This window comes from Pagrus pagrus, assembly GCF_965226575.1.
Source record: "Pagrus pagrus genome assembly, chromosome: 7".
NCBI lineage: Eukaryota > Metazoa > Chordata > Actinopteri > Spariformes > Sparidae > Pagrus > Pagrus pagrus.
Genome location: NC_140191.1, coordinates 29,631,562 through 29,646,926, shown reverse-complemented (window position 1 = coordinate 29,646,926; position 15,365 = coordinate 29,631,562). Strand labels below are relative to the sequence as shown.

At 42.0% G+C, this 15,365-nt stretch overlaps 1 protein-coding gene across 1 annotated transcript in view; it reads left to right on the top strand.

Moving 5' to 3' along the window:
- taf2 (TAF2 RNA polymerase II, TATA box binding protein (TBP)-associated factor) overlaps positions 1–14,704 on the top strand; it is a 38,342-nt gene extending 23,638 nt beyond the window's left edge. Inside the window, exons 21-27 of the mRNA XM_084357748.1 lie at positions 31–170; positions 695–764; positions 1,377–1,486; positions 7,843–8,072; positions 12,838–13,002; positions 13,170–13,272; positions 13,371–14,704. Of these exons, the coding sequence (XP_084213874.1) occupies positions 31–170; positions 695–764; positions 1,377–1,486; positions 7,843–8,072; positions 12,838–13,002; positions 13,170–13,272; positions 13,371–13,669 (1,117 nt within the window). The 3' untranslated portion in view covers positions 13,670–14,704. The remainder of the gene's footprint in view (positions 1–30; positions 171–694; positions 765–1,376; positions 1,487–7,842; positions 8,073–12,837; positions 13,003–13,169; positions 13,273–13,370) is intronic.
- Positions 14,705–15,365: the final 661 nt, after the last annotated feature.

The following is a 15,365-nucleotide window of genomic DNA, read 5'->3' as shown; positions in this document are numbered from 1 at the left end:
CTCTGTTCCCCTCCTCTTCCATGTCTCCAGTTGTCTGAGGGCGATTCGCCAGCTCCAGAAAAACGGTCATATTCCCAGTGACGCATCACTTTTCAAATCCTACGCTGAGTATGGACACTTCGTAGATGTTCGCATTGCTGCAGTAGAGGCTCTGGTTGACTATACTAGAGGTAGGACATTTATCACAAGTATGCTGACTTCTAGCATTTTGATTACTATCATCATTCTTGTTAAGCTCATTGATCAAGCTCACAGAGATCAGCATTAGTGGCTCTTTTGTATATCAGCTGCAGTCAATGTAATAGGTTTGAGAACGCTGGTTAAAATGGATGTATCCAATTATTTTATATAATTAAGACCAGGGTACGAAATTAACTTTACAAAATATGAACATCAGCCACTGACGGATAAATGTTTAAATTAACAGCCATTCAATAGTAAATCAATATTTTGTGTCTGAAATCTACTGTAGATTACCACCAGTACCTACCATGCTTCCCATTCTGATTGAGACCGTGTGTTTCTTTCAACACACTCAAACGTCATGAGTGTGTTGAAAGAAACACACAGGATATATTTGTCCTGTTTTATTTTGACACATCTTCAGTATCTTGAGGATGTTTACCTTTATGACATGTCCTTGTTTTCAGTTAAGTAGTGTTCTTTCTTGTGTGCATGTTTTTTTGTCCTGCAGTTGAAAGAAATTCAACTGAACTGCAGTGGCTGCTCAACATGGTCCAGAATGACCCATGTCATTATGTCAGGTGAGCTAGACACACATTCATGCTATACATTACACACAGTCTTTCTCAGTATAACTATAGTGATCTCATCTCAAGGTTATTTTCCCTTGTTTTGTATGTCATTATGCCTTGTACAAATGTGTTATCAATTCTGTCATCAGACTTTTACATGACACTGTAATGCAACTAGAATATTGGAAAAAAGATTACTAATAGTCTGATGACTGTTCTTGTTTGATAAAGTAACAGAATGTCACTGTGATTACCAAATTTGACTTCTCATTAGAGGAAATGATTTCAGTGAAATCAACGTGGGACAAAATACACAGTCACATCCTTGAATTCTTAATTTGAATCAAGTATCTCTTGGCTCAGGGAGAAAACACTGTGCATGGAAGCGCAGCAAGTGTATGTTCATTCCAAAATGTGTCTGTGGAAGATAACCACTTGATTTGTCTCTCTCAAACTGCTTCAGCCTCATATTAGCTTTTCCTTTATAGTACAGTTTGTAGAACAGGCCTGGAATGGCTTTATTTGCAGCCAGTAACCAATAAACCTTACAGTGTAAAAATGGGTATGTCAGAAATGTTTATCTTAGTGTTTCTACATATTTCTTATTTCTTGTTCAATCAGACATGAGATCCTGGGATTGCTCTGTAAAAATCCACCTTTCACAAAGACAACAGACTCAGCTCTGTGTAATGAAGCTCTGGTTGACCAGCTCTGGAAGCTTATGAACTCAGGTGAGACGTGCACACACACACACACACACACACACACACACACACACACACCTATACCTATACATTTTCTTAGCCCAGCGTCTTCAGTATAGCTAGCTGGCTATCTTTGTTTCACGCATCAGGTGCCGGGACTTTAAACCTCGGAGCTTTAAAGTCTGACTCAACCATGTAAAAATAATTCACGTCATTGATCAGGTACAGTTGAAAAGTAGGGATGTAACAATACCAAAAAGTCATGGTACGATATCATCACAATAAATAGTCCGTGACATGATATTAATCACCATATTAAAAAAACAATGAAAAGATAATTTGAGTAATGTCCTTTAATAATAAATCTGATGTGTGCGGCATGTATTATTTATATACAGTTTGTTTCTACTTTTTACTTGAGGTACGTCTGCTTTGCGTCTATAGTAAAATAGAAGTCGCCAGTCATGACCTAAGTATGTGCAAAGAGTAGCCATGAATTTTCTTCGACAATGAATGATTGGACTATGTACAGTTGCAAAACCATACAGCAGCCAGTAGCCAGTAGCAATTCCTTCCACCTTCTGGTTGTGCAGCAGGAATACCAGGGCACCCAGGGGCTGTGACAATGGAGGATAGCCGACAAAACACTCTCCATCTCCCTCCCTCTTGTTGTCCAGAAGACGACCAGGGCCAAGAAAATCTCTGTCAGCGTAACTGACACGTTATTATTCCCTAACTGTATGTTCAGTGGTTGTCTGGTGTTAATGGGTTGACACTGTGTTTTGCTCATGTGACCAGTAGTTTTACTGCCGGTAAACACACCGCCACTTGGGCTGTCGCAACTGCAGTGCCTCTGGGCTTGTTAGGTGAAGCAGACAGGCTCGGTGGTACAGCAGCAGCAGGGCTGCCCGCCCTGTGGACAACAGGCCTGTTGGCTACGAATGAGCCTAGTGATACTCTTGCAGCGAAGAGCGGCTCCAGAGGATGAGAGTAGAGAGTACTTTAGTCTCTTGCCCAGAGACACTCCGGCAGAGAAGAGAGGAGGAGTGTTATCCAAGACAAGCAGCTGCCGACCAGTCAGGAGCGCTTTGCTGCAACAGCCAAAGACTGCAGTGTGTTTACTAGGGAAACTACAGGCCACAATCCCCATTTGCACTGCCGCTAAGCACCAGAAGAGAAGCCGGAAAATGGGCTGACTCCAGGTGAACCAATCACAGTCGTTGCAATCTGCGGTGCTGCAATGTACATTTATAATTCTATGCCATAGGCTATAGTGTAGGGCATGCACCTACGCAGAGGCTATGCCTTAGGTATAAGAGTAGCCAGCCTGTTCACACTGTGGCATCAAAGACACATTTCATCATCCTTTTTCCTGCACAAACATGCCAAGTTCAGTTGTGTTTGGAGTATATGCCCAGCCAGTTCATAAGGAAAAGGACAGGGTACCAGTCTTTTAGCCTAACTGAACCAGTTTCTTTGTGGTGACATACTCACATTACTCATTTTTAAGGTATGAGTCTCTCAACTCATAAGGTTTGTGGATATAATATAACTAATTATTGGATTCAATAAGCATCAAATGATCAGTATGTTTTGGCCAGTTGCTCTTTGGCTTTTTCACTCAAGAACAAAATGTAATTTTAGTTTTAGCTTCTCTCATGTTGGTGGATCTAACCACAAATGAACTGATCCAACCACAGGTAGTGGGAATACTATGTTGAGAGTTTGGTTAATGCATGCTCAATTTTTCTTGGAAGAGCTGCTCTCACAATACTTAAGTCATAAACACAGTGCATGCAACAGGCTGAAGACAACATGTTATTTACCAACATATTATCTTTGGTTTCAATTAGAGTTCAACAAAGTTCAACTAAAATCATTTAAGTAGGAAAAGTTTTCTTGATTTAGAGAAGTATCTGCAGCTTATAATGTTTGTAGGTAGCATTAAAATATACTATTTCATCCTGTTGTTTGGCATGATTCAAGCCTTGTTTCCACCAAAATACTTTTGGTATAAAATCCTTGAACATGTTCGTAACGAGATTTGTTCAGCACTCCTGATTGGAAGCAGGGATGTTACAGTTCACTTCTCCAGCAGCTGGAAAACAACAGACTGGTCTTTACTCTTGAGAAGCCGCTTAATTTATTAGCTGACACACTGACTGTGTGGTTGTTTATTACAACAAGGAAGCTTTGCTTGAGAAAAGTCTACAGGCAGCAAGACAGAAGACTGCTGAAAAAACAAAAAAGGAGCCTGCACAGTCCATGAGAAACCTCTGGTTGTTCCAATTGATCAGTCAGTTGACTGGAGTGTTTTATCTCCACTTTTTAGGGCACACTCACACTAGGCAATCCTGACCATGCCTAAGATCATATGAACCCCAAAGTCCAGTTTGTTTGACTAGTGTGAGCGCCCCATACCGTTCTCAAGTACGGTGCACTTTCTTGGCCCTGGCATGGTGGGAAGAGGTGTGCTTCAGCATGGTACAGTTGCTCATGCACAAGCACGGGTGCGCAACGTGGACATAAAGTATAATCATGCGTATTACACCACCTTGCATAATCAAGAAATCCAGGAATGTGAGAGGGCCGTCTATGACCAAAACAACACAAAATAAGCCACAAAAAAGTCTGCAAAAATGTTCTAATGTGTAACAAACTGAACTGAACTGAACTGCTTGGTGGAAACTAGGCTGTACTGTCTGTGAATGCCAGCAGGTCCTGTTAAGCACTGATAAAAGCAAAATATCTTTCACAACAGGAGCCATTCTCATTTTACCAGTTCACTTCTGTTCACGCTATGGATGTGGAGATATTTCACAGCATACTGGTTCTGTTGAATGTTTTCAAAAACAAAATAGGCTTGAGAAAATATCTAACCCTCCCTTCAGATGTTGTTGTGTCATGGACTTCATTAAAAGTAGTTTTTTCTAAAGCATTTGAAGTTCCCAGCCGCACAGCTGGCTACTTCAATATGATGTGGAAGTTAGACCACCAGGGCTCCTCTTTGAGCTGACACAAGCCAAACTCAGTCACCAGACAGGAAGGGACTCAAAACTGGATTAGCAACACCGCTCTGGTGTGTTCAGGGACCTTTTTTTTTTTCTGTTTTTTTTTTTTACAACTGCGGATTTAGTTTGAATGGTTTTGTTACTCCAACCGGAGCCACTTACAGGGAGGGTATATGCAGGATCGCAACCCCTTCCCTTGGGGCTAACAATTGACATATTTAGTCATCTGACATCTGTTATCAATCAAATTGATAAAAAGAGGTGATAACAGATTGCATTCTTACTTTATTAGTTCCCCCTTCTACATATGTTTGACTGGACGCACTTCTATCAGACACTCAGTCACTGTGAGTCCACTCACTGACACAGATTAATCCTCCACAATCAATCCCAAGAGGTTTTGAATTAACTTGAAAGGAATCACAGTGAAAGAGTTGGTTCTGCTTTTGATTATTGGGTTTTCACATGAGTAATACAACACTTGTGTGGCTGAATCAGTTAATCTGCAGATTTTTATACTGCTTTGCTCTGATATTAAACGGGGCAAACCATCAAGCGTTGCTGATTATGTTGATGAAGGTTCTCAGTCATCCAGGTCATGGTAAAATTATACGACTAGACTTTTTCTTGATGGCAGCAGATAGAAGGTGCATCGAGCTGCACAGAGCAGATCGAGCCAGGCAGGAAGTTAGACAAAGGAATGGCATACAGCAACCGGTCAATTTCCAAAATAAAACCCCCTCTGAAGAATCGGAATCTACGGCAGTTACAATAGACACAAATACAACAGACAATAAAAGAAACCATTTAACTACGTAGCCTACTCACTTAAGGTAGAAGCACTAAAATCAAGGAACCAGGATGCAATAAGTTGATGAAGGTTCTTATTCATTCAGGTCATGGTAATTTGAAGTGCTGTATTGTAGGCAACTGGACGTGTTTCAGTTTGTTGAAGACGTTTCACCTCTCATCCAAGAGGCTTCTTCAGTTCTAACTAACTGGAGGGGAGTTGCAGGCTTTTAAACTCTGTGTGGGAGTGTCCTTACAGAGTCATTAAGGACACGTGTGAGCTCTGAGCTTCAGAGCCGTTGGGCCACTTGTGGCCTTCATGTGGGTTGCTAGAGCTCACTAACCCTAGCAACCCACATGAAACCCACAAGTGGCCCTAACAACTCTGAAACTCAGCTGTTTCAACCATTCTAATCACTGAACTCGGGACTGATATAGCGACATCCCTTTCAAATCATGCCCTTTTTAGAGTTGTTGATTGCAAAACGGCTGCTAAATTCTAAATCAGTGAAGTCTTGTGACAGTTGTTAATTCAAATGCAATACATTCAATTCTTTCTTGTAAAAGGGTCAGTTTGTCACGGCATCGCTGTACATGCTGGTCTGCTCCCATGTCAAAAGTGTGTCTTACCAGCCAACATTTAGCTGCTGTTTCTACACACTGTACACCTGTGACCAGACTCCCTCAGCCAGTCCCCAGACTCCCATGAAAAGTGAGTTGTTGAGTTAGGAGAAGCTTTATGAACATTGTGAAACATTGTCCTACAAATTCTCAATTATTTGGAGCTTCTTGTAAATTTGGTTAATGTTATACATTTAGTTTCTTTGTTTAAAAAAATTGTGTCAGTTTGTCCCAGAGATGTACGCGTTTAACTGATGGACTTGGAGCTGCACATGAAGGATGTTAATACCTGATCTGAACAGCTTGTTATGCACAATAATAGCTAACCACCCTCTGTATGAAGAAAGTACCACATTCTTCATGGAAGTCGTTGCCGTAGCTTCAGGGGCTAAAAGTGTGTTTCAGATCAAATATGTTGCTCCCTGTCTTCCTTTATTATTATCCGGTTTCTTCCTGTCACACACTGAAAAAGCTTAAGGTCTACTTTTTGGTGTTTTGCCTGTACCATATACACACATGCTTCTAGCTTCTATTGTGTCCTCAGGTTTCATTATTTCTCTCTCTTCCAGGGGGTCCTCTTTGTCTTTCAGCCAGCTAGCCAGGCCATAGCGGTTCAGTCTGCCAATCCAAATACACGGCACCTCAAAACCCAAATACAAGTATATGTTCACCATTCCAAATTCCTGCAGACCAGCGGCTCTCGTTGCAACATGTTATTTCATTTATTGACTTACAAGCTTGAAGGATGGAGAAAAATATTGACGGATCATTATTTCCAGTGAACTTTTGTTTGTTAGTCAGTCAGTGTGGGTGGCTGCTGGACAGCCTGAATGTGCAGCCAGTTTAAATACAGAGTGACCTTAGTGTGGTAAGCTTAAATCATATGTTATGAAAATGTGTTGGTTGCTTTATTCCTCTCCCCCCATAACCCAAAGCTCCCTGCATGTTAAACACACACTCACAGAGGATGATGTTTCACTGGCTGAAGGTCAGTGCTGTAGGAACACAAACTCAGAGCACATTTTGCTGCTGTTAGAGTCATTTATCTAAACATTCTTCTAAAGCCACAGTCCATTCTCCATGTGGGGGCCTGACCTTTGGATTGTGAGCTTTAGCAGTTTTTGGTGTTCAATTCACTTCAACTCTCAACACACCGCTACTCAAGTATCTCATATCGGATCTCTTGCCATTAAGTGGTGATTATTTTGTATTTAGTTTGTTCACATTGTATCTATGGCAATGTCAAATAAAATATACAGTTGAAGAACATGCAGCTCAGGATTAATTGCTGGGGTATTCTAGGAAAAAAGGGCTCCGGCTCCACTCCGTCACCTGATAGGTTTCACTCTAGTATATGTGTTTACTTCCACTGGCTCCGCTGCGTTGCATATCTGCTCCGTTTCAGCTCCGGCAGTCCGGACCCTTCCAGAGCAGATACACAGGGCTTCCATTTCTGCCGGTGCACAGCGCAACAATTCAGCCGAATTCAGCACAGAGCAGACAGGAAGTCACACACCGAAACAACATGACATCTGGATAATTTTCATAATAAAACACTCCGTCTTGATGCCAGCACAAAAATCTCAAAAAAAGAGACAAATCCAGGCACTTCTTCTAATCCTTCCGTTGGGAACACTAACCTTTTGTCTGTTTTTTGTTGTATTTATAACACATAGATATAACTGCGGTTGCGCGTGATTCTGTAATTATCACGGGAACTGCTCTGTCTCGCAACTCCAGCTGCCCGGCATTGCTGCGCTGTGCTGCAAACAAGACGCAGCCAGTGGGGGTTGACAGACGACGAAAACCATAGCTGAGCCGTTCCGCAACGTATATGCAACCAGTGGAATTCCCTGGTTAAATAATTTATTAGCTATTTTCTAGCTCATTTGATCTAACCAGCTTTGTCTTTTCCCCGCATCCGTCTGCGCTCACTTATCACTCTGTATTTCCTTTTCTCAGGTACCTCCCATGACTGGCGGCTGCGCTGTGATGCCGTGAACCTCTACTATACGCTGTTCGGTTTGACTCGGCCATCCTGCTTGCCCCTGCCAGAACTGGGCCTCGTGCTCAACCTGAAGGAGAAGAAAGCTGTCCTAAACCCCACCATTAAGCCTGAGCTTGGTGTCGGCACTGTCATGGACACGCCTGCCAGTATAGGCATCCATGGTGTCGGCATGAGCTACACAGCTGTAAGTTGTTTGGGGTCATTTAGATTGGCAGGACAGTTAGTTGAGTGTAAATAGAAAAAGCATTTTATGAACTACTGATTGGACTAAATTGTTATTTAGCAAGTTATTAACAAGTTATTTCTTGAAAGCTCATTGTCGTAACGCCAGATGGTCTTTAGCATAGCTCTGCTAGAAACGGGAAAAGAGCAAGCACATTCAAAAAATACTTAACAGGTAACAGTCTTACGAGGTAATGGTTTATGTCTTTAGCTTCATCTATTTTAGGAAATGGAGTGTTGATAATGAATTGAGGAGTCTCACAGTCGGGGTAGTGAAGCTTCTCTGTAGTCTGGTGGTTTGGAAGCGGATGTCTCAGGCTGAACAGTCTGTGACTGGAGTGGGTGTTTCCTTGTACTGTAGTATCCTTTGGGCTCTTTGCAGACATCTCACTTCACCGATGTCACTGATGCTCTGTGGACTGGGTACCAGTGATGTTCGTTCACCCACTGCAGAGCCTTCCTGTCCTGGGCCTAGTGATGCCTCCAGAAATGTTTCATAGGGGTGGCCATATGGGGCCACTGAAAATCTTTGGGGCGGCAGACCAAATCCAAAAGCCATAACTGAATTTCAGGAATTCTATTATACTGTTTAATATATAGGCTAGTTAAAAACTATGGCAAAGAGTCAAGGAGTCGTCTCCTGATATACTTTGGTTTCTTATTTCATATTTAATGTTATTAATTATCTGATGTGCATAGACTTATACTGGTAAAGTTAACATTTTGAGCACACAACAATCCTGTCTTAATGTTATGTATCTGTATATAAATGTGTTAGGCGATTCATTGTTTTTCAAATAAGCTAGTTGTCCTTTTCCTTAAAAAGACAAATATACAGCTTAATTTGAAGGAGTACATTTATTGTAAGGAACAAGACGTTTTACAAGCCAGCTCAACTTTAAAAACACCACACTGACCTCCAGAGCTGGCCCTGACCAATTTGGTGCCTGTGGCAAGATTTTAGCCGCTTGCCCCTTGCATGTTAGACAGTGGCCATCGCACACCAATTATGTTAATACACTCACAAAGACACCACATTGCTTTATGTCAATTTTCTTTATTTTAGAAATAACACAGTATTCAAGAAACAATCGCATAAAATGAAATATAAATACAATATAAATGAGGTATTGCACAAAAATATAATATCAAAGAAATCGGTGCAGATTTATAAATATAAAGACTATTGCATAAAAAACTATATTACAGAAACCTCAGTGCAATATGCATAATGTAGACATCTGTTGAGAGACCACATGATTTACTCTAATGATGGAAAGTCCGCTGAGATCGTTGGTCGTCATCGCTGGCCTCGTCTGAGGTGAGGGGGACAGGAGCACTGCTGCATCGCTGGAACCTGCTGAGGTGTTGTCAGTAGATGGCCAAGGGTGAATAAAATAAGCTGCTGATGGTGAAACCCAGTAAATAATAGCACCTAAGCCACATTAAGCCAGTGGTGGAAGAAGTATTCAGAACCTATCAGTAGGAAAATTTAGTGACTGTATCAAAATAAAAGTAATGGTTTGGTCCCTCTGACTGGCATATGATTATATATGACATCATTTGATACACATTGATACTGAAGCATCAATGTGTAAGCAGCATTAAGCTGTTGTTGCTGCTAGAGTAGAGTACCTCTGAATTCTGCTTCAGTGGGGGGCTAATGTATCAGGGTGATCGTGTCCCCCCTGGCCCCCTCCTGATGGTGTCATTACCTGGGCCGTGCTTGAACATGCCAGTTTGTGACGGTTCCAGTCAGGATGCTTTCTATTGCTCCTCTGTAAAAGTTGACTAGAATCTGGCTCCGGAATTTAGCTTCCTAAGGTCCATAGGAAGTAGAACCTTTTCTGTGCTTTTTTAACCAGGGTGGTGATGTGTGATGCCTAAGATACGTACTCTGTGATGGTTATTCCCAGAAACCTTAAACTGTTCACCTGCTCCACCTCAGCTCCACTAATGTAGATGGGGATGTCTTTGCCTCCTTTTTTCCAAAATCATGGCCAGGTATATTATCTGGACCAGCAGCATTATTTATATTCACTCTCAGCAGGATTTTTCTTGCATCCACTGTAGTTACTGACGGTGGCCAGTCCTCTGGAGGTGGAGTAGACTTTACAGCTGAGACTTTCTGAGGAGATCAAAGTCAGCATAAAATGTATTCAGGTCATCCGGCAACGTAGCCTCACACTAAGTGGGGCGCCTGTTTTTGTAGCCTGACATTTTGAATTGCCGACCACATATCTTTACTGCTGTTGGTGTTGAGGTCCCTCTCCAGTCTCTGCTGATGTATCCTTCTTGCCTCCTTGATGCCAGCTTTCAGTCTTGCTCTGGCTGTGTTATATGCTTCCTTGTCACCTGACTTAAAGGCAGCTTTTTTGGATCTGAAAAGAGCCCTCAACTCTCCATTCATCCAGGCATTAGAGTTGGGAAATAAACGTACTGTATTTGTGATTACCACGTCATCAATACATTTACTGCAATATGATGTCACTGAAGATGTATATTCCTCAAGACTGACGTTGTTATGCTGAGTGGCAGCATCTCTGAACATTTGCCAGTCTGTGCACTCAAGTCCTGTACGGCTGCTGTAGCTTCATCTGTCCACACTTTAACAGTTTTTACTGATGGTTTGACCCTCTTTATAACCTGAGATTATGTTGGCAGAAGAAGCAGATAAATATGATCTGACAGGCCAAAGTGAGGACGTGGGAGGGCTTTGTAGCTGCCAGGAATATTTGTATACACATGGTCGAGGATATTTCTTCCTCTGGTGGGGATCTGGACATGCTGGTGGAATTTGTTTGATTAAAATCACCAGCCTCAATGAAAATCCCATTTGGTTGTTTAATCATGTTGCTGCTGATGACATCATGCAGTTCCTGCAGTGCATTTTTTGAATTAGCATCTAGGGTAATTACAGCAACAATACAACACTGGTGAATTCTCTTGGCAGATAATATGGTTTATATTTCAGCATCAGAAATTCTACATCTGGTGAACAGATCCATCACTTTAACTGCGTTTAAGCACCAAGCACTGTTTATGTAGATGCAATGCCCCTCTCCTCTTGCTGCAGTCCTGTTGCCTCTGAACAAGGTCTATTCACTGCATCCATAGCTTGGTCTGGGATGTCAGGGGTTAACCACATCTCTGTAAAGATGTGCGCACATGAGACTCTGTTTTCTTGTTGCTGAGTGAACCTGATTCTCACCTCATCCACTTTATTCTCCTCCAACTGGACATAAGCCAGAAGAAGGCTTAGGAGAGGAACAGCTCCTGGTCCGAGTCAGGTCAGCCTAGCTCTGATGCCACCACTTTTTCCTCTCTTCCTGGGGCAGTCGCATCACTTTCCATAATGTTTTATCCCGCTGGTCTGGCTGGCCACTCTGCAGATACCACTGGTGGAAATCCTCTTGCGGCCTACTGCTCACAATACAAACCCCACACTTCCTTTTCTGATGTTGATGAGTGCATCTCCATCATAGGCAAAGCTTGCTTTAGTAGAAGGGGCATCGAGGCGAAAAAACAAAAAAGTATATGAGAAATATAGTGAGGATTAAAGGAGCTACTGGCCATCCCATCTTCATGCGCTGCTGCGTCAGAACATGGCAGGTGATTAGACGAACCATCTGTCCATCATCGTCTGTCATGGACTAACTTAAATCAATCAGATTGACAGCGAGAGTGTTTACCCCAGCAGAACCTGCTTCTACATCAAACTCTTACTCAAACCAGTCGAGAAGCGTGAAAACCGTTTTCCTTTGAGAAAGGCTTTCACCGCCATTCTTTGCTCTTCTTTCAATAACATATACCCTCCAGTTCTGATATAACTTTTACTATAACTTCTAGACCCACCTCTTGAGGAGCCATCATTGTTGTTTTCAGATGAACAGTTGCTTCTTGCTGGTTGTCACACTGAAACCACGACCATAGCTGCCAGTAGTTCCTCACAGGAGGCGGATTGAGTCAACCACCATGTGTGATCATGTGATCTTGTGAATCCAGTAGCCTCGCAAGTAATCATTGTAGTAGTTTGACCATAAATTGTGTAGTTCCAGCCAACAAACACACGAGTGTTCACGGCATACTACATCATGCAAGGTTCCATTAGTTTATGCCAGTGGTGATGTAATCAGTGAGCTGCTGAGTGGTTTTTCTTTCTCTTTGAATGTCTTTGATTTAGTTTTGCTACATAAAGGTTTTCAGATGGCTCACAGATAGCAACTATTAATTACAGTGTTATCTTAGGTTTGATCCATGCAATTATGGCTACTATAGTGCTGCCAACAGTGTTTGGCTCTACCTCATTCCCATTGCATCAGAGTTGTACCCAGAACGACTGTAAAGAGCACAATTCTGGCAGTGTGGGCTTTAAAACCATCTCTGTGACAGCTGATTGAGTCTGTATTATCCTAGCCGGGGCTCAGGCTACCCTGCAGACTGAAATTACAATACTGACAAAACCTTGGAAGCTGCTGCCAAGTTATCAAAACTATTAACAATAGTATTACTTTTTCATTCTTTTTCTTTTTTCTGCTAAAAAATAAATGCCCTCAGAGGTTTCATATACACAATTTCAATGTGTTGCAAACTCACATTATTATTATGAGTGTCTGCTATGTTTAGGGAAGGAACCCCCCAAACCTGCTGCAAATACGTGTCCATATCTCTTCCATCAACCAAGGGAAAAGACTGGTATTCAAGTGTTCTTTGTTTGTGTGTGCCAGGTGGATGAAGAGCCAGATCCTATTTCATTAGGGGTGTGTGGGGTGGGCCAGCCCCCTCAGGGCCTGAAGAGGAAGGCTGAGACCCCACTGGGCTCCCCTCCAGAGCCAGGACAGGTCTTGCAGCAACAGGATGATGATGGAAGAGGAGCACGCTTCAAGATCAGGGTAACTAACTGCTAAGGCATGACTTATGACCTCACTGTTTGGTGTCTACACTCCTGCTGAGCTTTTATTACCGCTATCCCTGCAATCTACAAAGCCTCTATTAGAAAATACTGGTGGTTGGTTATTGGTCTTATCTGGTATTAATATGTAGTTCTGGTTTGCTGTAGTTCAACACAATGGAAGATGAAGATATTGATATGGAGACTGTTCATGATAGTCAGGCCTTCATTCACCATCATCTCAATCTGTTGGAAAGACCGTCGACACCAGGTAAGCACTCACAAACACACAGAATATTTCTTGCATCCGAAAAAGAAATACAAATACAAATAATCTGGTAACACACACTTGTCTCTTTCTCTCTCTAGGTAAAGAGCCACCGTCAGTCGAACAGTCCATGCTCTCCATGCCCACCACACCGGTGCCGTCCTTTTCCAAAGAGACTGGCTCTATGTCCTCCAAACATGGCAGCGAACATGGCCACCACCATCACCACCACCACCACGAGCACAAGAAGAAGAAGAAGAAGCACAAGCACAAACACAAGCATAAGCACAAACACGAAAGCAGGGACAAGGAGAAGGACAGAGAGAGAGACAACTCCCACGCCTACAGCAACAGCCCGGCCAGCGGCAGGTCCCTGCGCTCGCCATCTTTGTCTGACTGAAATATCTGGAGGGGAGATGGTTTCCAGTTTTTTCCATCAGGGCTAACTGGATACATCTTAAACATGTTTAATTGATTTAGATATTCATTACTCAGTAGTATTATGATACAGCAAGACAATTTTTTGATAAAGTGTGAAAGAAAATTATGCTGTTCCAGTGTTTTAATCCTTAGATGAATGGCAACACTGAGTTCCTCAGCAGAAACAGCACTGCATGTTGACTTGAGACAGGATACATGGAATTCCAAAGTGAGGTTGCAATGTCATTAAGGTAAACCCTCCAGAGGTGTCCTTGTGTCTTCATACCACAGAGACACACACAGCCTGTGAGAGTTTGTGGATTTTCAACACTGTTCAAAGCTGTCTGAGGCATGCCATACACCTCTCTCCACAAGCAGGCAAATACCATCTTAGCCAACCTCATACACTCCCCCACCCACAGACACACACACACACACACACGCACACGCACACGCACACACACACACACACACACACACGTACGTAGAAACCACTGTGGTGTGCCTCATCCCCAAAGCTCAATCCCAACATTCAGCGAGCAGCCTCTGAGGGGAAACTTGATTGATCGTGGTGTGGATTTATCCATTCTGTCTGGACTGAGCCTCCGGTGTCTTTAGCATCCGGCAAATTACAATTTTTCCCGTTTGCTCACAGATGAAAATTAAACAGGAATTTCACTGTGCTATACAATTGAAACTCGAGTAATACTATTGTGGTTTTTTTTATATACTTTTTGTTTCCAAACTTTCATGGTTGATCAAAGATGCTTTTGTATTCATGAATGTCTTCACTAGATTGAATCCAGCTCCACAAAGACATTTATGGCTGGGTTTACTCTGGCAATGCTTCCTGGGTTTAATGATTAGGTGGTTTTAAACAATGAAATGAGTATGCAGAATTCCATATTCCCCATGTAGATAACCAGAGGGGTGTCAAAAGTGTGGTTAAATTTTTTACTTTTATAAGTCTAAATTCATCTTCTCTTGAATACAATAAAGACAAATAAAAACTCAACATTCATGTTAAGAATCTTGACATTGGATAAATACTGTCAGCATTTATTCCCATTTAGTACTTGTGCATTATCCTAGGAACCTTTAGGGGATTATTGGTTTCACAGATACACTGTAGATATAAGCTACTGTATTCATGTCAGAAATGTAGAAGGAAAAAAAGGGTTTAAACGAGGTTTGGGCGGTCTATGTTATCACCATCCTTTTTTGGCACAAGCTCCTCATCCACCATGTTGCTATCTATAACTCGCGTTGCATTATTTACAATGTTACCCAAGAAAGAGCCATGTGAAGTAATTCATCCAATCACCATAGCTGTCTAGTTGGCTACATCGCTCTATTGGTTTGTTCATGCAGCACAGGTCAACTAGTCAATGAGGTCATGTAAAATGGAAACATAAGAAGACGCTAAACACATCACTGAACACAGTGATTGCTACGATTCACCTGAAAAATGGATTGTGGATGCCTTCAAGATTGATCGGATTGCCCATCCTTAGTTTTCAGTTTAAAGTAGGATTCACACGTTTCTGAAAAAAAAAGAAAAAAAAGGATGCAGCATTACTTATGAACCTGGGTCATTTTACCTTTTTTATATTGTCAATTTTGTTTCAGATCTGTTAATTTTATTATGTTTAAAATTAATTGAATAAAATGATCTC